The 20499-nt window shown below is 37.0% G+C and overlaps 1 protein-coding gene across 1 annotated transcript in view; it reads left to right on the top strand.

Annotated features, from left to right (window-relative positions):
• Positions 1-20499, top strand: part of LOC128060028 (phospholipid-transporting ATPase ABCA3-like) — a 252491-nt gene that overhangs the window by 157259 nt on the left and 74733 nt on the right. The window contains exons 19-22 of the mRNA XM_052652237.1: positions 767-1013; positions 1163-1367; positions 5745-5964; positions 10600-10764. Coding sequence (XP_052508197.1) covers positions 767-1013; positions 1163-1367; positions 5745-5964; positions 10600-10764 — 837 coding nt within the window. The remainder of the gene's footprint in view (positions 1-766; positions 1014-1162; positions 1368-5744; positions 5965-10599; positions 10765-20499) is intronic.

The following is a 20499-nucleotide window of genomic DNA, read 5'->3' as shown; positions in this document are numbered from 1 at the left end:
TTGCATAATAGAAGAACAAAAAGGAGATAAGACATATAGAAAACACAAAGCAAAATGTCAGTTATAAATACTAGAATATCAGTAATTATATTAAATATAAATGCATTAAACAATCCAATCAGAAGGCAGAGGTTTTTCAGACTGGAATTTTTTAAATCTAACTTAGATGAAAGATTAAAGGGGTGGGGTGAGGACACAGATTACCAAAACTCACTTAACAGCATCAAAAAGAATAATGTACATACAAATAAATGTAAGAAGAGGTGCAAGACTTGTACACTGAAAGTTATAAATACTTCTGAGGAAAATTAAAGCTCTAGATACATGAAGAGATATTCCATATCATGGATTGGAATACTGAGTATCATTAAGATAGAAAATTTCCCCAAATGGATCTATACAGTCAATGCAGTTCCTATCAACATTTCAGCAGACTTTTTTGCTGAAATGGACAAGTCGATCCTCAAATGTATGAGGAAATGTAAATGACCTAGAAGAACCAAAACAATTTTGAAAAAAAAAAAAAAACAACTATGCTTATTTTAGACAAAAATAGAGCAAGAAATTCCTAGTAGTTTACTGTTTTTTTCAAGTTGTAAACTTATAGTAGGGATTACTGAAGTGCAGAATTCTTGAGATTTGAAGTAGTCATTGTAGGAATTGGAAAGGGAAGAGACAATGGGAAAAAATTTTGGTCTTTCCACTTTGACATAAGTAGTAGGTGACTTATCACATACTGACTAATAAATTTCTTTATTTATTCTAGGTAATGTAATAAAATACATAAAGGAAAGTAAAGAGTATCGTGACTTCTCCCTGACTGCATTTTCCATTGAGGTTGAGAAAAACAATACAGTATTTACTATTCTTTTCAATAATGAGGCATACCATTCAGCTGCAACATCCCTAGCGGTGTTCGACAATGTTCTTTTCATGTCACTTTCTGGCCCCAGTGCTTCCATTAAAGTCTCCAACAAGCCTCAACCTCTCCCTCGTTATGGTTCTAACATAGTGTATGTATGATTGACTTTCCTTTTACTGGAATTGAGCCTTGATATATAGCCTTGTTAAGTGGCAATGTATATTTGAAAATAACTACTGAAATTAGCATGTTATACTTTTATTTCATTGTTTATTCCATCTTTTCTTTCATTTTCCATAGGCCTACAAGTGGATCACAAGTAGTATTATGTTTGGCTTTTGGCCTGGCTGTTGTGATTGGTAGTTTTTGCCTTCAGACAGTGACTGAGAGAGCCACCAAAGCAAAGCACATCCAGTTTGTGAGTGGAGTCTATTTACTGACTTACTGGCTCTCTGCTTTGCTCTGGGATCTCATCTACTTCTTCATTACCTGCTGCTTCCTACTGGTGAGTGTCAGCTGAATTTGTACAAAGGCTTATTTTTTTTTTATGTCTCCCATAGGAAATTTCTATTCAATTAATTGTATCCTGAAATAAAACTTAAAGAAATTTGAAACTACTTTGGCTTATTATGCCAGAGAATATATTGTGAAAACCTCATTATGGAAATGTACTACCTCATGTTCTTTCAATTGGAAAAAAATACTTTTCTTTGAAAAGTCTCTCTTGAATTGGCTTCCCATGTAATTGCTCAGCATAATGCCCAGGGCCCAAAACTGAAGGGAAAAGAGCTATTACTTGTAATTTGTCCCTAATCATATAGATAAGTCATTGCCACTAATTCCCAATGCTGAGCTCTCTGGTAAAACTGGACTGTAGCACACAATTTAGAATCATGACTTAAGCGAGGGTTTCCGTTACTATTCACAATCTCCCATTCATGCCGCAAATCCAAAATGGCTAGATCTGCAAAGCAAAACTAACTTTGACTCAGACACCCAGTTTTAGATATTTAGACTAAAGAGCAAGCATGTAAGGATGTTACAGTGTCCTTTAAGGTAATGATTTTCTCATTAGTGAACTTGGCAATGTCTTTTACTTTGTATGCATATCTGAAGGTGAGGTAGATGTGAAGTTGTATAGTTACTAAAGGGATAGACACATGAGTAAAGGAGGTAAGGTATTTTTATGTACAAAAGTTATAAAAGAAAGTGAAAGTGTTAGTCACTCAGTTGTGTCTGACTCTTTCCGACCCATGGACTGTAGCTCACTAGGCTCCCCTGTCCATGGAATTCTGCAGACAAGATACTGGAGTGGGTTGCCCTTTTCTCCCCCAGGAGATCTTCCCTACCCAAGGACTGAACCCGGGCCTCTTGCACTGCAGGCAGATGGTTTACTATCTGAGCCACCATAGCGAGTGGCTACAAGAGATTTGGTGGACTTAAATATGAGTAGGACAATGTCTCAGCCCTCAGATAGTTCACTGCTCAGCAAAGGACATATAAAATAGGTGGCTAATTCTACTATAAAAGATGAGCTAACAAGTCCTAATTCAAACTATATATACCATGGAAAGGTAAAATTAGTTTTTTGAGGAAAAAGGAGAAACTTTTGATCAGTTTGGAGCCCTAGGCTTAGGTATGAAGGAGAGCTGCATCCCACCAGGTATAACAGCTCCTCAGCAAGGACCAGAGGCTGGAACAGTTGAGGCATAGATGGTAGTGGTGAGAAAATAGTATGTACAGCGATGCCCCAAAATTGAAAGAGCAGAGCAGGACTTTCTTATCACAGTGCAAGACTCTGGCTGGTGTTCTCAGTGCCGGTTTCTTCTCACAGCTAACTAGCCAACTAGCACAACTAGGGAAGACCACTGTCCTTTTTGAGGGCCACAATTCTCATCTTTTGCCACAAGAATAGGGGAGTTGATCTAAGCACAATCTCTTTACTATCTCCCCTCGGTGTAATGCAGTATTGAAATCAATAAGCAAAAAACCCTGCATATTTTCATCTCCATGCCAAGGATCCATTCTTTCTCTGGTTCTTTAAACTTGACTAGCACACCTAGCTGTCATTTTCTGGTTAATATATCTATAAATAAGACCACCCATTATTAATACTTATAGTAATATTGCCGTTTATGGCTCATGAGAAGTTATTTGCCATATGTTTTGTGTGTGTGTGTGTGTGTTATATCATTCAAAAACATTCAAGTCAACATTTAATTCACCATGTTTACAGTCAAGGAAATTAAGACTCACAGATCTAATTTACTTACCCAATTTCACCCAGCTAGTACAATTTCAGAACCCTGGTTAGCCTTACTTCAGTGTATTGTAATTTATATATTCAAAGTCATCCTGAATAACATACTTTAAACTTATTTCTACTCTCATATTTGTAGTTCTCTCTGTCTTAGCATCATACTTCACTTTATATCTTCTGTATCCTTTTTGCCTGGTAGTACTTGTTCTGTGTGTGTGTGTGTGTGTGTGTGTGTGTGTGTGTGTGTGTGTGTTTCTCTTTCTCTCTCCTCTTCTGTTTCTGTCTTGCTCTCCCCCTCCCAAATTCCCTTTTGTGGTTCTCAGATAGAGTTCTCCATGGGTTCTCAGCTTTGCTTATTTATCTGACTTGGCTATCCCTTTGTTGTTTTAAATGAGACACTCCCTCACTCTGCTCTGGTTCTGTAAAATGCCACCAGCTAGATTTGTCCTTGGACCCAACAAGAGGAGGCAAGATCCTATAATGTAACAATATGCAGTATCTTAGGGCTTCCCTTGTGGCTCAGCTGGTAAAGAATCTGCCTGCAAAGCAGGAGTTCTGGGTTCAATCCCTAGGTTGGGAAGACCCCCTAGAAAATGGAAAGGCTACCCTCTCCAGTATTCTGGCCTGGAGAATTCCATGGGCTGCATAATCCATCAGGTCGCAAAGAGTCAGACACACAACTGAGCGACTTTCACTTTCACTCTCCCTTTGTATGATGTGTCTATAATATGCCACTACAAATCTGTTTTAATTATGGCAGTTTTATAATATATTTAATTGTTTTTATGGATTGACCTTCCTCACTTCCCTCATTAACCTTCTTCTGTAGAATTTCCTGGCTATCTTGATATGTTTTGTTTGTTTACATGTAATCTGTAAAATCAGCTTATCTAATTTTTTTAAATCCTGTTGCTATTTTTATGTAGAGTAATTTGGGGAGAATTTTCTTTCTTACTATGTTGGGTCAGATTCTATTTAAAAGTAGGGTATGTCTTCATATTTCCAAGTAGAAATTTAAATTTTCTTTGGAATAGTTCTAATTTAAGACATCCCTAAACATTATAAGCCTTGGAATGAAGCTGCTTGTAGGTTACCTGTGGTTTCCTGCTGACTACTCTTTTCACTTCTCTCACTTGGATTAGGGGAAAACCAACTATAGCTAAAGCTGGTTTTCACCCAAGATTGCTGATCCTCTTCATATATTTTCTTTAAACATTATTGCTTAAGTATAAACTACTTCCAAGAGCATCACAGTGTTGTAATGTGGCTATTCTTAGTTAACTTCTTCTGTTTACTAGTGGCCCTGCTAAATAATTTTGTAGTTGCTTAAAAGGGCCAAACTTGCTATCTTTAGAGATATTATAGTTACCAATGATTATAGGTTACTAGAAAATAATCTTCTTTAATAATTCTAGAGGTTCCCTTCTTCCTAATCTGCCCACTCTAAATTTATGCTTCCCTGTCTGATTCTCAAATGGAATGAGAACTGATTGAAAGAGGATGTCCTTGAGTTCCTGAGATAGATGTCAAGGAGACAGTCTAAATGTGAGGTGTGATGCAAAGAGACTGCATAATACTACAGCAGCCACAGAGAAAATCTTTTTTTAATATATTTATATATTATGATTGTAATGTAATATGTTATATGTGTTTATATATATATATATATATACAACAGCTTTTCTACTACACTTGATAAAGGCTGAGAAAGAACATCAAAGAAAAAAAAGAGAGAGGTGGAGAAACTGGAGTACATAAACTAAATGAAATGGGAGCACTGAATATGAAATAGAGAAAGTAAAACAAACTAGATAAAAGTAAAAGATCATCATATAGTCCAGTTGGTTTTAAATATGACTGCTCATTAGAAACATATCTGGAGTTCTGGAGAAAAAAAGCAATACCTGAGCATTTTTATTTTTCAAAAAATTTTAAGATAATTCTGATTTGCATCTGGATTTTAAGAAGTAATTACAGGTTTTTCTAGTAGATCCTAGTTTTGGTGATACAGAGTTCTATTATTTTTCTGTTGACCATTCATACAATGGTATTAAGTGAGTAATAGTTACATAATCACAATAGTAAAAGAAGTTTATCAGTTTCCACAATCAATAGCCAGACAAAAAATAAAAGCTAATTACAATTGCAAACCATAATGGGAACATGATTAACTTGACAATATAAAATAGTTACATACAATTTGGGAGGGAGGGAAGCATCAAGCAGAGTGATGTGGTAGGGTGAGAGTGCATACATGCACATGTTTTCATCCCAAGAAAATCTTTAGAGAAATCATCTATGCACTAGATCACTTTTTTTTCTGGAAAAATTCAGAGTTGGGCTTACTGTAGACACAGTTAATTTAATTTTAATCATGAGAGTGCTACAAAGTGATGCTCTTCCAAAAGAAAAAGAAAAGGAAATATAGTCATTCTGTTCATGAAAGTCCTCTATTGAAAAAAAGATTGCTCACCTCAGGCTTATTTTTAATGGGTAAAATTATTTAAGTAGTGAATCTATGCACTAATGAAAGCAGTGCTTGCTGTTTTCTAAGTTTTCTGGCTTGGCAGCTTGTTACACAGTGTCCTTCACCTTGCTCTTTACCTCTGCACTCTGTCTCAGGGAGTGTTCATGTACTGCGGAATGGATGCATTTGTTGCAGATTTCCATTTTCTGGACACAGTGATGATCTTTATGCTGTACGGTTGGTCTGTTGTTCCTCTCATGTATCTTGGAAGCCTCCTGTTTTCTAGTAGTACTGCTGCCTACATCAAGCTCACCCTCTTCAACTACTTTTCAACTGTTTTCAGTATCGTCATTCACATCATAATGAAATTCTATGGTAAGGACTTCACACAATTTTTCCTTTCTCCAGAAAATGCATTAAATAAATGATGATGAAAGAGCTGGAGGATAAAATATTCATTACTAAACACTTACTTTCCAGGAATCTGAAAACTTGTGCTCTTTGGAGTCAGCAAATACTTATTGAACATATATGTGAGAAACAGAGGTTGAGAGAGAGGGGAAGGGAAAGAGAAAGTGGGCAAGAGGACGAGAGAGACACTAAGCCCTCTGAAGGTGATGGATTCAGCATCATTCTAGCTTCATGACAAAAATAAAAGAAGATTAAAAGATTACAGTGCAGCTGTGCCAAATTTTATGTCCTTTGAAAGATCACCCCCCACACACCATGTTCTTGAGACTTGATCCTTCAGTTTTAACATCTTAAGAGCACTTTGGAGCAAGGTGGTGAGACTGGAGAGTGGAAGGTGCTATGGTATGCTGCTGCTGCTAAGTCGCTTCAGTCGTGTCCGACTCTGTGCGACCCCATAGATGGCAGCCCACCAGGCTCCCTCTTCCTGGGGATTCTCCAGGCAAGAACACTGGAGTGGGTTGCCATTTCCTTCTCCAATGCATGAAAGTGAAAAGTGAAAGTGAAGTCACTCAGTCGTGTCCGACTCTTAGCAACCCCATGGACTGCAGCCTACCAGGCTCCTCTCCATGCGATTTTCCAGGCAAGAGTATTGGAGTGGGCTGTGATATAACTCCTCCTAATTTAATGAAACACATAATCTTGAACCTCCTAATGAGTGTTTTTCAGAAGGAAACAATTAAATAGGCAACAAATGTAGTCATCATTAAACCAGTTTCTCTGATTTCAAGAGTAGGTTCTCCCTTTTCTGGTTATGAAATTTAAAGACATGCTGTTGCTCATGGTGACTATCACCAATAAGATTTGTTTTGTTTGCATCTAGAATATCCCTTTGTTGAATTTCTCTATAAGCATGAAATTTTGAACTGTATTAATCAACTCAGCCCTCCCTGCTAATATGGGATTTATGAATTCCAGTTTCTAAGAATGAAGACTCTTCTCCTGGAGTGTGATTTTATGGACTGTCCCTGTTACTTATTGTGGTAATGGTTCCTACCTTGCTTGTAATAGTTAAGTTCTGCCACCTGACTTCTACTTTGTAGAATTCCATTATTCCCAAAGGTGTCAGGGAACCACATTCTGTTGCAACATACTCTATCGTTATATTCACCCTACAGAGGACTGTAAGCACAGAGCTCTTCAAGAATATATTTCTCATATTTACTTTTTATTGAAATATAACTTGCATTCAGAAAAGTGCAGAGACCATAAATGTATAGCTTGATAAATTTTCACAAAGTGAATATACTAGTGAAACCTTCCTCTCTCCAGTCAGGACTTGCTATGGGCCTTGCTTAGGCCAACTAAGAGCCAGAGAGCAAAGAAGTCCTTTTATTTATACGACACAGATAATCTGCCCAGAGCAGAAAATACAGTGGAGAAGGGTAGACTATTGGTTCAAAGTGAAAAATAAAAGAAAATGTGACAAAGAGGCTATTGAACTTGGGCAATGAGAAATTCAGTGGAGACTGCCACGTCCAGAAGGATGGAGGATTCTGGAAGGCAAATTGCCCTCCTACTTAAAATAACAATGTATGTTGGACAAAAAATTATTCGAACTTTTTAAACGCATCATTGATCTCTCAAGAAATTTCAGGACACAGAGGCCAACAATAAAGTAATATTTACAATCTCATGATTTTCCATTTTTCAGGCTGCACAGGGAACAAAGGGAAAGTCTAGGCCAGCCTTAGACTTGCATGCAATCTCAAAAACAACAGAATGATCTCTGTTCATTTCCAAGGCAAACCATTCAATATCACAGTAATCCAAGTCTATGCCCCAACCAGTAACACTGAAGAAGCTGAAGGCCTACGAAACCTTTTAGAACTAACACTGAAAAAAGATGTCTTTTTCATTATAGGGGACTGGAATGCAAAAGTAGGAAGTCAAGAAACACCTGGAGTAACAGGCAAATTTGGCCTTGGAATACGGAATGAAGCAGGGCAAAGCCTAATAGAATATTGCCAAGAGAACGCACTGGTCATAGCAACACCCTCTTCCAACAACACAAGAGAAGACTCTACACATGGACATCACCAAATGGTCAACACTGAAATCAGATTGATTATATTCTTTGCAGCCAAAGATGGAGAAGCCTACTCAGTCAGCAAAAACAAGACTGGGAGCTGACTGTGACTCAGACCATGAACTCCTTATTGCCAAATTCAGACTTAAATTGAATAAAGTAGGGAAAACCACTAGACCATTCAGGTATGACCTAAATCAAATCCCTTATGATTATACAGTGGAAGTGAAAAATAGATTTCAGGGACTAGATCTGATAGACAGAGTGCCTGATGAACTATGAACTGAGGTTCATGACATTATAAAGGAGACAGGGATCAAGACCATTCCCATGGAAAAGAAATGCAAAAAAGTAAAATGGCTGTCTGGGGAGGCCTTACAAATAGCTGTGAAAAGAAGAGAGGCGAAAAGCAAAGGAGAAAAGGAAAGATATAAGCATCTGAATGCAGATTTCCAGAGAATAGCAAGAAGAGATAAGAGAGCCTTCTTCAGTGATCAATGCAAAGAAATAGAGGAAAACAACAGAATGGGAAAGACTAGAGATCTCTTCAAGAAAATTAGAGACACCAAGGGAACATTTCATGCCAAGATGGGCACACTAAAGAACAGAAATGGTATGGAACTAACAGAAGCAGAAGATATTAAGAAAAGGTGGCAAGAATACACAGAAGAACTGTGCAGAAAAGATCTTCATGACCAAGATAATCACGATGGTATGATCACGCCAGACATCCTGGAATGTGAAGTCAAGTGGGCCTTAGAAAGCATCACTATGAACAAAGCTAGTGCAGGTGATGGAATTTCAGTTGAGCTATTTCAAATCCTGAAAGATGATGCTGTGAAAGTGCTGCACTCAATATGCCAGCAAATTTGGAAAACTCAACAGTGGCCAAAGGACTGGAAAAGGTCATTCCATCCCAAAGAAAGGCAATGCCAAAGAATGCTCAAACTACTGCACAATTGCACTCATCTCACACGCTAGAAAAGTAATGCTCAAAATTCTCCAAGCCAGGCTTCAGCAATACTTGAACCGTGAACTTCCAGATGTTCAAGCTGGTTTTAGAAAAGGCAGAGGAACCAGAGATCAAATTGCCAGCATCCACTGGGTTGTCGAAAAAGCAAGAGAGTTCCAGAAAAACATCCATTTCTGCTTTATTGACTATGCCAAGGCCTTTGACTGTGTGGATCACAATAAACTGTGGAAAATTCTGAAAGAGATGGGACTACCAGACCACCTAACCTGCCTCTTGAGAAACCTATATGCAAGTCAGGAAGCAACAGTTAGAACTGGACAACAGACTGGTTCCAAATAGGAAAAGAAGAACGTCAAGGCTGTGTATTGTCACCTTGCTTATTTAAGTTATATGCAGAGTACATCATGAGAAGTGCTGGGCTGGAAGAAGCACAAGCTGGAATCAAGATTGCCGGGAGAAATATCAATAACCTCAGATATGCAGATGATACCACCCTTATGGCAGAAAGTGAAGAGGAACTCAAAAGCCTCTTGATGAAAGTGAAAGAGGAGAGTGAAAAAGTTGGCTTCAAACTCAACATTCAAAAAACAAAGATCATGGCATCTGGTCCCTTCACTTCATGGGAAATAGATGGCGAAACAGTGTCTGATTTATTTTGGGGGCTCCAAAATCACTGCAGATGGTGATTGCAGCCATGAAATTAAAGGACGCTCACTCCTTGGAAGGAAAGTTATGACCAACCTAGAGAGCATATTGAAAAGCAGAGACATTACTTTGCCAACAAAGGTCCATCTAGTCAAGGCTATGGTTTTTCCAGTGGTCATGTATGGATGTGAGAGTTGGACTGTGAAGAAGGCTGAGTGTTGAAAAATTGATGCTTTTGAACTGTGGTGTTGGAGAAGACTCTTGAGAGTCCCTTGGACTGCAAGGAGATCCAACCAGTCCATTCTGAAGGAGATCAGCCCTGGGTGTTCCTTGGAAGGACTGATGCTAGAGCTGAAACTCCAGTACTTTGGCCACTTCATGCGAAGAGTTGACTCATTGGAAAAGACTCTGATGCTGGGAGGGTTTGGGGACAGGAGGAGACAGGGACGACAGAGGATGAGATGGCTTGATAGCATCACCGACTCAATGGACGTGAGTTTGAGTGAACTCCGGGAGTTGGTGATGGACAGGGAGGCCTGGCGTGCTGCAATTCATGGGGCCGCAAAGAGTTGGACGCGACTGAGTGACTGAACTGAACTGAACTGACTGAAGGCTAAGCCAAGGTAGGGATTTTAATAGCAGACCCACCCATAAAGATGGTGGAAGACAGACCCTAGGGAAATACTGTTACCAAAAGTCTGCTTTTAATATCTGTAACTGACAAATCCATACTACAAACTATGAAGATGATGAAGCTTCATGACTTAGTAACTAGTGTTTTCTCAAAGATGATCTGCTAAACTGGTAATCGTCTGATCATCTTAGGAAAGTTTGTTGTTATGGGAGGGTCACTGCTTTCTAACTGAAAGCTAATCTATCATCTTTTTAATCATAGATGATGACATTACTCATTTCACAAGAACCTTAATGAATAATGTATTAATGGTGCTTCCTAGTTACAACTTTGCAATGAGTATCAGCAAATTCTTTGATGACTATGAGGTGAAAAAACTGTGTGCCGAGCAATTTCAAAACATCTATGTGGACTGCAGTGATTCATGTGAGTATATGCAGTTCCCCCAAGTCCTTAAAAATCTTTCTAGATTTCCACATTCAAGCCTGGATTGTGGAAGATTAAAGAAAAACCTGTCCTTCTTTCAACAGAGACAGTAAGACTTGCTGATTTGAGTGTTTTCCTGTACCAAAGTAATTTTCACCGTGTAGGGGGGTGAAAAAAATGAAGCCTCAAAATAAAATCCCCAATAAATTTCATGAAGCCATTCCCAGATGTAACTTAGAATGAGTTACTACTCACCTATGATGTAAAAGGAGCTTTACATACATTATGTTGAATCTTTGCAGTACCCTACAAGTTAGCTACTATTATCCTAATCTTATAAAGAGGAAACTGAATGCTTTACTTAAACTGAAGATTAAATAGTTCCTTGGGACTCTAGGTTTTAAGCATCAAGATAAAGGTAAATGCACAGCCAGATCAAAATCAGGAAAAAAATAAAAGCATTATATTAAATTTTCCATATTTTAGGCTGATTTCATATTCAGATTGATTCTAAGAACTGACAAATAATGAGTCCATTTGCTATTTACTCTAAAAATTGAGAAGTAATTAGCATATTGCCTGTTTGTAAGTTTGTTTACTGTGTGTGTATGCAGTTTGTTCTGGAACCAAATAACTTATATGCAACCACAAAAAGGGAAATGTAATGGTATTTTACTAAATCAGTAAAAGATTAAATATAATTATTAAAATCACTCTGGACAATGACTGCAGTCATGAAATTAAAACATGCTTGCTCCTTGGAAGGAAAGCTGTGGCAAACCTGGACAGTGTATTAAAAATTAGAGACATTACTTTTCCAACAAAGGTCTGTAGGGTCAAAACTATGGTTTTTCCAGTAATCATATATGGATGTGAGAGTTGGACCATAAAGAAGGCTGAGGGCCAAATAACTGATGTTTTTGAATCGTGATGCTAGAGAATACTCTTGAGAGTCTCTTGGATTGCAAGATCAAACCAGTCACTCCTAAAGCAAATCAACCCTGAATATTCATCAGAAGGACTGATGCTGAAGCTCAACCCTCCAATGCTTTGTCATCTAATGCGAGGAGCCAGCTCATTGAGAAAGACCCTGATGCTGGGAAAGATTGAGGGCAGGAGGAGAAAGGGACAATAGAGGATAAGATGGTTGGATGGCATCATTGACTCAATGAACATGAGTTTGAGCAAACTCCAGGAGATGGTGAAAGACAGAAGCCTGGCATGCTCTAGTCCAGGGAGTCACAAAGAGTCAGACTTGACTTAGCTACTGAGAAACAACAACAAAGACAAATTGATTATGTTTTCTTACAATTTCTGAATAACAGAAATTATGTCACATTTTAGTTTGTATCATATTTGCACTATAGATTCATCTCTCTGCTTTTTAAAAACAGCTCTATTGAGCTATTATTTACTTACCAGTCATCAGATTTAATTCATTAATTAATTTCATATTCATTGCTTTTAAAAAGTTTATAAAGTTGTGTAATCATTACCACAGTCTAATATTAGAATATTTCCATCATCTGAAAAAGATCCGTCATGTCTATTTATAGTCAAGCCTCATTTCCACATCCAGCCCAACATCCACTAATAAACCTACTGCCTGAAAATATCTGGCATTTCTGAATATTTCATATATTTATATCATTATGTATTAATTTATATCATTAGAATTATTTTGTGTCTTTGTTCCTTCATTTATGATACTGTTTTTGCGGTTTATCCAGGTTATAGCATATCTCAGTATTCTTCACTGTTGCTGAGTAGTATTCCATTGTATTGATATACCACATTTTTTAATCTGTTCATTAGTTGATGGACATTTGTTTCGACACAAGTTGTTAATGGTGTCTTTTGAAGCTTGAAAGTTTTAAATGTTGATGGAATCCAGTTTATCCACATTTTCTTCTATTGATGGTGTTTTTTTATATCATATTTTAAAAGTCTGCCTAAACCAGGGTCAAGAAGATTTTCTCCATGCCTTCTACATGACTAGGTCTATATTCAGGTTACAACGTGATTTGTCCCAGAACAGTTTGTCAAAAAGGATATCATTTCCCCATCAAATTAACACTTTTATTAAAAATAAATTCACCTGAGTTATTTCTGGAGTATAAATTCCGTTCCCTTGATTGGTATTTCTATCCTATACCAGTACCACACTATTCTGGTTACTTTTGCATTTTAGTAAGTTTTAAATTGAGAAATATAATCCTCCATCCTTGGTCTTTTTTAAATTTAACCATGTATTTTGTCTGCGTTGAGTCTTAGTTGAGACATGTGAGATCTTCTGTTGCAGCGTGCAGGATCTTTGTCGTGGAGCACAGGCTTCTTTCTAGTTGAGGCACATAGGCTTAGTTGCTCCATGGCAGGTGGGATCTTAGTTCCCCAGCCATGAATCAAACCCATGTCCCTTGCTTTGGAAGGTGGACTCAACCACTAGGCCACCAGGGAAGTCCCCATCCTTGATCTTTTTAACACTGTTTTGACTCTTGTGGATCCTGTGGGTTTCTCTACAAATTTTTGGTATTGGCATGTCATTTACTGGGGGAAAAAAAGACTGCTGGAATTTGAATAGATATTGCATTGATACTACTAATCAATTTGGGAAAATGAGTCATCTTAAAAATATTGAGCCATACAATCCATGAAAAAGAATGGCTGTCTGTTTATTTAGATCTTTCATTTCGCTCAGCAATGCTGTATAGCTTTCAGTTTACAGGTCTTGCATTTCTCTGCTAAATTTATTTCTAAGATGTTTTTGCTATTATTGAAAATGGAATATGTTAATTTTCTTCTGTTCATTGCTAAGGTATAGAAATCCAGTGACTTTTTGTATATTATATACTATGAACTTATATGATTTTTTTATCTTCTATCCTATAAACTTAACTCATTTATGCATTTCAATAGTTTTTATGTGGATTTCTTAAGATTTTCTATTTGCAATATTATGTTGTTTGTGAATACTCTTCTTTTCAAAATCAAGATTTCTTTTTTCTTAAACATTTTTATTTCATTTCACTGACTAGAATTACCAGTACTGTACTGAATAGTAGCCATGGCAGTAAACACCTTTGCTTATTCCCAGGCTTAAGAGGAAGGTATTCAGTTATTCTCCATTAAATATGATTTTTAGCTGTGAGTGTTTTTATAGTTCCTCTTTATTGGTTTGAGGAAGTTCCATTCTATTCCAAGTTCATGGACAATTTTTTTAATGAATGAGATTAAATTCTTTTTCTGTGCCTTTGAGATCACGTGGGGATTTTGTCATTTATTCTTTTAATATGGTGTATTAAGTTTATTTTCTGATGTTAAACTATACTGGTTAAGAGGACTCAGGTTAATCTGATTTTGATTTCTTTGCAGATAGCCTCTTTATTACTCTAAAAACTTCTGTGTTCCAAAAATTGTTATCCTTAGTGTTGTGAAATTTTTCCATGAGCTGTCTGCTGCTGCTGCTGCTGCTGCTGCTGCTGCTGCTGCTGCTGCTGCTGCTGCTGCTAAGTCACTTCAGTTGTGTCCAACTCTGGGCGACCCCATAGATGGCAGCCCATCAGGCTCCACGATCCCTGGGATTCTCCAGGCAAGAACACTGGAGTGGGTTGCCATTTCCTTCTCCAATGCATGAAAGTGAAAAGTGAAAGGGAAGTCGCTCAGTCGTGTCAGACTCTTAGCGACCCCATGGACTGCAGCCTACCAGGCTCCTCTGTCCACGGGATTTTCCAGGCAAGAGTACTGGAGTGGGGTGCCATGGCCTTCTCCGATGAGCTGTCTAGACTTAGATTTTTCTCCTCTATATTCTGTTTATCATTTGATAGCAATTTCAACCCAAAGGCTCTTGTCTTCATTTAGTGGTAGGAAAACATCTATAATTTCACTTATTATCACTTTTCCTGATCCCTTCTGTTTTCTCTTTCTTGAACTCTTACTCTATGACTGCTGTACTTCCTACGCTTGTCTATAGAAGAAGATAGACAAGGTCCCTGGTTTCATGGAGTTTATAATGTGAGTTGTGGCAAGTGGGAAAAAATTTTGAAAGTAAGTAAATAGACACAATAGTTACAGTTTGAAGTAAGACAGTAAGAGAAATAAATGAGGTAGTTAGTAACTTACATCACTTCAGATAGAATACTTACGGAGGTCATTACTGCAGAGTGTGATTAGATGACTAAAAGAATGAGACTGATCTAGCCAGTGAAGAATGAGAGGAATAATATTTCACATTGATGGAAGACCAAGAGAAAAGCCTCAAATCAGGAAAGGATCTTATATATTTAAAGAATAGAATGGAGGCTTGTTTGGAGCATATGAGTCCTAAGTCACTTCAGTTCAGTTCAGTCGCTCAGTTGTGTCCAACTCTTTGCAACCCCAGGGACTGTAGCTTGGGGTCCTATGTCCATAGGATTCTCCAGGTAAGAATACTGTATTGGGTTGATATAGATATATATCAAGATATAGATATATAATTAAGTTATTTATATGTAATTAAATATTTTGGTTTAAGGTTTAAGTTTTCTACTTTGTCAATTTCAGATATTCTGTTTATAATTTGCTTTTGCTTTACTTAGTCTTATTGCATATGGTCGCAGTATTTGGCATTTAACTATACTGGAGCTATTTATTAAGGTTTTCTTTATGACCATAAACATGGTGATCTCATTATTATTGTTCTTTAGTCACTAAGTCCTATCTGACTCTTTTGTGATCCCATGGACTGTAGCCCTCCAGGCTCCTCTGTCCATGGTGTTACCCAGGCAAGAATAATGGAGTGAGTTGCCATTTCCTTCTGCAGGGGATCTTCCTGATCCAAGGACTAAACCTGTGTTTCCTGCTTTAGCAATCAGATTCTTTACCACTGAGCCACCAAGGAAGCCCTCGTTGTAATTGGTGTTGTGATCTCTCACTAATTTACTATGATGTTTATATAAAGGCAGTATAGTAAAAGGATGGCCTGGAGTCATATGGCCTGAGTTGAATCCTGGCTGTGCAACTTGTTGGCTCTACACCTCAGTAATTTCACTGTGGAACATGATGCTTGAATATTTATGTTCCTTTTTTAGGTTAGAGAGTGCTATGTATGAGACATTTTATTTTAAATATGTTTTATGACTATATGAGATCACCATGTGGCTTTGGCCATTAGTGTATCAATGTGGTGGTGGTGGTGGTGATTTAGTGGCTAAGTCATGTCCAACTCTTGTGACCCCATGAACTGTAGCCTGCCAGGTTCCTCTGTCCATGGGATTCTCCAGGCAAGAATACTGGAGTGGGTTGCCATTTCCTTCTCCAGGGGATTTTCCCAACCTAGGAATCAAACCTGGGTCTTCTGCATCAGAGTCTTAACTGACTGAGCTTTGAGGGGAGCCATACAACTATATTAATATATTTTTAAAATATTAAACACTTTGCATTCTTAAATAAACACAATTGTCTGTGTATCTATCTATTCCATTTGTTAATATTTCATGTGTTTTTATCTTTATTTTTCAAAATTAAAAACATAAACAATATTTACAAGCATCTTAAATACCAGCTTATAATACTTGACAGTTTTTAATCATTTCAAATTGAGTTTTCCATGAGCTTTTAAAATGCAAGATTATTCATCACTGAAGTAGATGAATAGTCCTATGAGTTTTTTAATCCATGTTTATGCGAAAGATTGACCTGCTATTTTGTTTTTTCATAGTGTGCATGTTTGCACTGTATATGGAATTTATACAGATAATGAACCGTGGAGTATTTTCTAGTTTTTTATTCAGCAGACTAGCTTATGTAAAACATCTCTTTGCTCAATATTTAGTAAAATTTACTTTTAAAACAACACTTGATATTTTCTTGATAGGTGCCTTCTCAGGTGTTGGTTTAATTCCCTAAGATCTGAAATGTAAATATTTGTAACATAATGACTTATAAGACATATAGAGATAGAAGTAAATGGACAATTAGATTAAAAGGGAGCCCTCAAATATGCCAAGGCATGTATGGAATTTTGATGTATAAAGGAGATGGCATCATATATTATTGGGCACAAATATGCCATTTAATAAATGCTAGTAAGTGTATTTCCAGAAAAGGGAAAAACAGGTGGATCCATATTCTGTACAGTTCAGTTCAGTGCAGTAGCTCAGTCATGTCCAACTCTATGTGACCCCATGGTTTGCAGCACACCAGGCTTTGCTTACTCAAATTCATGTCCATCAAGTTGATGATACCATCCAACCATCTGATCCTCCCTTATCCTCCCGCCTTCAATCTTTCCCAGCCTCAGGGTCTTTTCCAATGAGTCGGTTCATTGCATCAGGTGGCCAAAGTATTGGAGTTTCAGCTTCAGTATCAGTCCTTCCAATGAATATTCAGGACTGATTTCCTTATGGATGGACTGGTTGGATCTCCTTGCAGTCCACGGAACTCTCAAGAGTCTTTTCCAACACCACAGTTCAAAAGCATCAATTCTTTGGCGCTCAGCTTTCTTTATAGTCCAACTCTCACATCCATACATGACCACTGGAAAAGCCATAGCTTTGACTAGACGGACCTTTGTTGGCAAAGTAATGTATCTGCTTTTTAATATGCTCTCTAGGTTTGTCACAGCTTTTCTTCCAAGGAGCAATCGTCTTTTAATTTCATGGCTGCAGTCACCATCTGCAGTGATTTTGGAGCCCAACAAAATAAAGTCTGCCACTGTTTCCACTGTTTCCCCATCTAAGTGCCATGAAATGATGGGACCAAATGCCATGATCTTAGTTTTTTGAATGTTGAGTCTTAAGCCAACTTTTTCACTCTCCTCTTTCACTTTCAACAAGAGTCTCTTTAGTTCTTTGCTTTCTGCCACAGAGGTGGTGTCATCTGCATATCTGAGATTATTGATATTTCTCCCAGCAATCTTGATTCCAACTTGTGTTTCATCCAGCCCAGCATTTCTCATGATGTACTCTGCATATAAGTTGAACAAGTAGGGTGACAACGTACAGCCTTGACATACTCCTTTCCCGACTTGGAACCAATCTGTTGTTCCATGTCCAGTTCTAACTGTTGCTTCTTGACCTGCATACTGGTTTCTCAGAAGGCAGATAAGGTGATCTGGTATTCCAATCTCTTTAAGAATTTTCCACAGTTTCTTGTGATCCACACAGTCAAGGGCTTTGGCATAGTCAATAAAGCAGAAATAGATATTTTTCTGGAACTCACTTGCTTTTTCGATGATCCAAAGTTGGCAATTTGATCTCTGGTTCCTCTGCCTTTTCTAAATCCAACTTGAACATCTGGAAGTTCACAGTTCATGTATTGCTGAAGCCTGTACAGGCACACACAAAAAAATCTAAGTGGAAATAGAGAGGGTAAAGTTCAAGAATTTTATAAGAAAATATGTTAAAATTGTTTTATGACATCAAGTACAAAATAAGAAAATAAGTACAAAAATCCCCGAATTATAAAGAAAGGATTTATAAATTTGACTACGTTAAAATTTAAAACTGTTAATTTAAAAGCATTCTAACAAAATAAAAGCCTCAGAAGCAAATATATTTGTTAACACACACCCACACCCACACACACACATATATATATAACATATATATATATATAACATATATAATGAACAAAGCATTACTATCTGGAATAAGCATGATAAATTAAGACAAATTATGCTATCTGGAATAAAATGGGAGAATAAAGACATGAAGAAGAATTTCACAGAAATAAAAAAGAATTAAAATATGGTTCAAAAATGGCCTATATGGAGTTATCATAAACCTCATTAGTGATCAAAGAACTACAAACTTGGGCCACAATGAACTATCACTAAACAAAAATTTTAAAGTCTGAGGTCAAGAAGCATTATAATGTAGAGAAATGGAAATACGCACATATTGTGAATGAAATTAATTTACTACTTTGAAAAATGAGTTAGCACTAACCAAGTCTGACATGCCAATTACCAATATTTTTACTCCAAGATGGAAAACCTTAATAAATATTTTCTTCAGCAATATCTGTAATTGCAAAAAGAAATGGAAATAGCTTATGTCTATTAACAGCCGAATGTAATGATAAGTTAAGGCTTTTCTCCCTACATAATGGAGTATCATAGAGGAGTGGAAATGTATGAACTTCAGCTGCAAACAACAATATGAATAAATCTTAAAAACACAATGAATATTTTTTAAACCTTGCTGTGATGACTACAAACAACATGATGCTATGTTTATAAACCTCATAAACAGACTATTACCAACAATGTAATATTTATAGAAATGCATGTCTCTGGAAAATTTCCAAAGAAATAAGACAATTATATATGGAATATAGATAGTAGGGGTAAAATCAAGGAGAACATAGTTAGAAGGAAGCTATTAATAATGTTTTGGTTATTTTGTTAAGTGAGAGGCTCCTGAGAGCTCATTTTATGTTACATTTTTTAATAATTTTCAAGTATGAACACTGAGATAAAGTAATATTTGAAATTCTTTATATATATATAGCATGAACTATTTAAAACTCTACAGATAAAATACTAGAATATTTAGAATCTTTAGCTAGATTGCTGAATTAAAACCAAAAATCAGTATATAGAAATAAATTGAAACTGAAAGTGACAGAGTAGGTATCTCCAAGGATCTGTCCCTCCCTTGAAACAAGGATTAAGGTGACAAAAACTGTCAGAATCAATTCTCTGGAACTCTGAAATTTAATTTAAAACTTACAAAAAGCAGGGAAGTAGAAAATGAAGAAAGAAGCTGCTCAGTTTTGCCAAGAAATCAATGTAGAGTTTTAACTTACCTGCTTACCTTCCCATTTTCCAGCCAGGCAGCAGTAACTGTGATGATAACTGTGCATTCCTGGTGTGTTTTCTTACATCAGAAGGGGCAAAGAACAATTCCTGTTCTCAAAGAATTGTGCTTATATTTTTAGATCTGTCTGGTAATGACCCAGTGGATCAGTTCAGGAGATGCACTGTTTAGCTTTTCTTGGAACTTTCTGAGGGCTGGAGCAACCTCCTGGCCAACTTTGTCAGAAACATTTAAAGGGATATGCTTACCACAGCCACCTAGGGCAAGTGACAAGAAACGGAAAGCAGGTGGCAAGAAAGAAAAGCCTAAGAAGTTAAGAAGCTGGGGAAAGTGACTGAGTGTGAGGGGATTAATCAATTACCAAAACTCCCATTTGCAATGGATAATTCAGATTGCCACATGCAGATTCAAGGCTGAAACCTGATAAGACTTTATGAATAAGCTCTCTGATCTTTAGGCCCTGCATAAGCAAGATGTGTGGACTAAATAAAAATTGTACATGGACTGGTTAACCATTTTAAGAGAGCCCCAACTCACAGCTAATCTAAAAAGGATAGGAAAAGTTTGGGGTGTGTGTGTGTGTGTGTGTGTGTGTGTGTGTGTGTGTGTGTTTTGCTCCAAACATTTAAGGATATTTCCATCAAATCGCAGCTAATAGCTAAGTTAGCAAAACAGAAACTCCGGTGATCAAAAACAACAAAATACAGTCTTTACAAAAACAGTTTACAAAAGTTACTAAACAAATAAGTATAACCCACAAAAATCAAATACAACAGAATTCTTGGCAATTAAATAAAACAAACAAAATAAAGGTATTTATGGTATTTTTAGCTATTATTGTAGGTCATGCCTACTGTCCTTAAAGTCCTTCAGAGTGAGAAGACATTTTCTTCTATAAGTGGGAAAAGAGTATTGATGGCAACACTTGTGAGGAAGA

This window comes from Budorcas taxicolor, chromosome 2 (genome assembly GCF_023091745.1).
Source record: "Budorcas taxicolor isolate Tak-1 chromosome 2, Takin1.1, whole genome shotgun sequence".
In the NCBI taxonomy this organism is placed as follows: Eukaryota; Metazoa; Chordata; class Mammalia; order Artiodactyla; family Bovidae; genus Budorcas; species Budorcas taxicolor.
The sequence above is the reverse complement of the archived record's forward strand: the minus strand, read 5'-3'. Positions and strand labels throughout refer to the sequence as shown.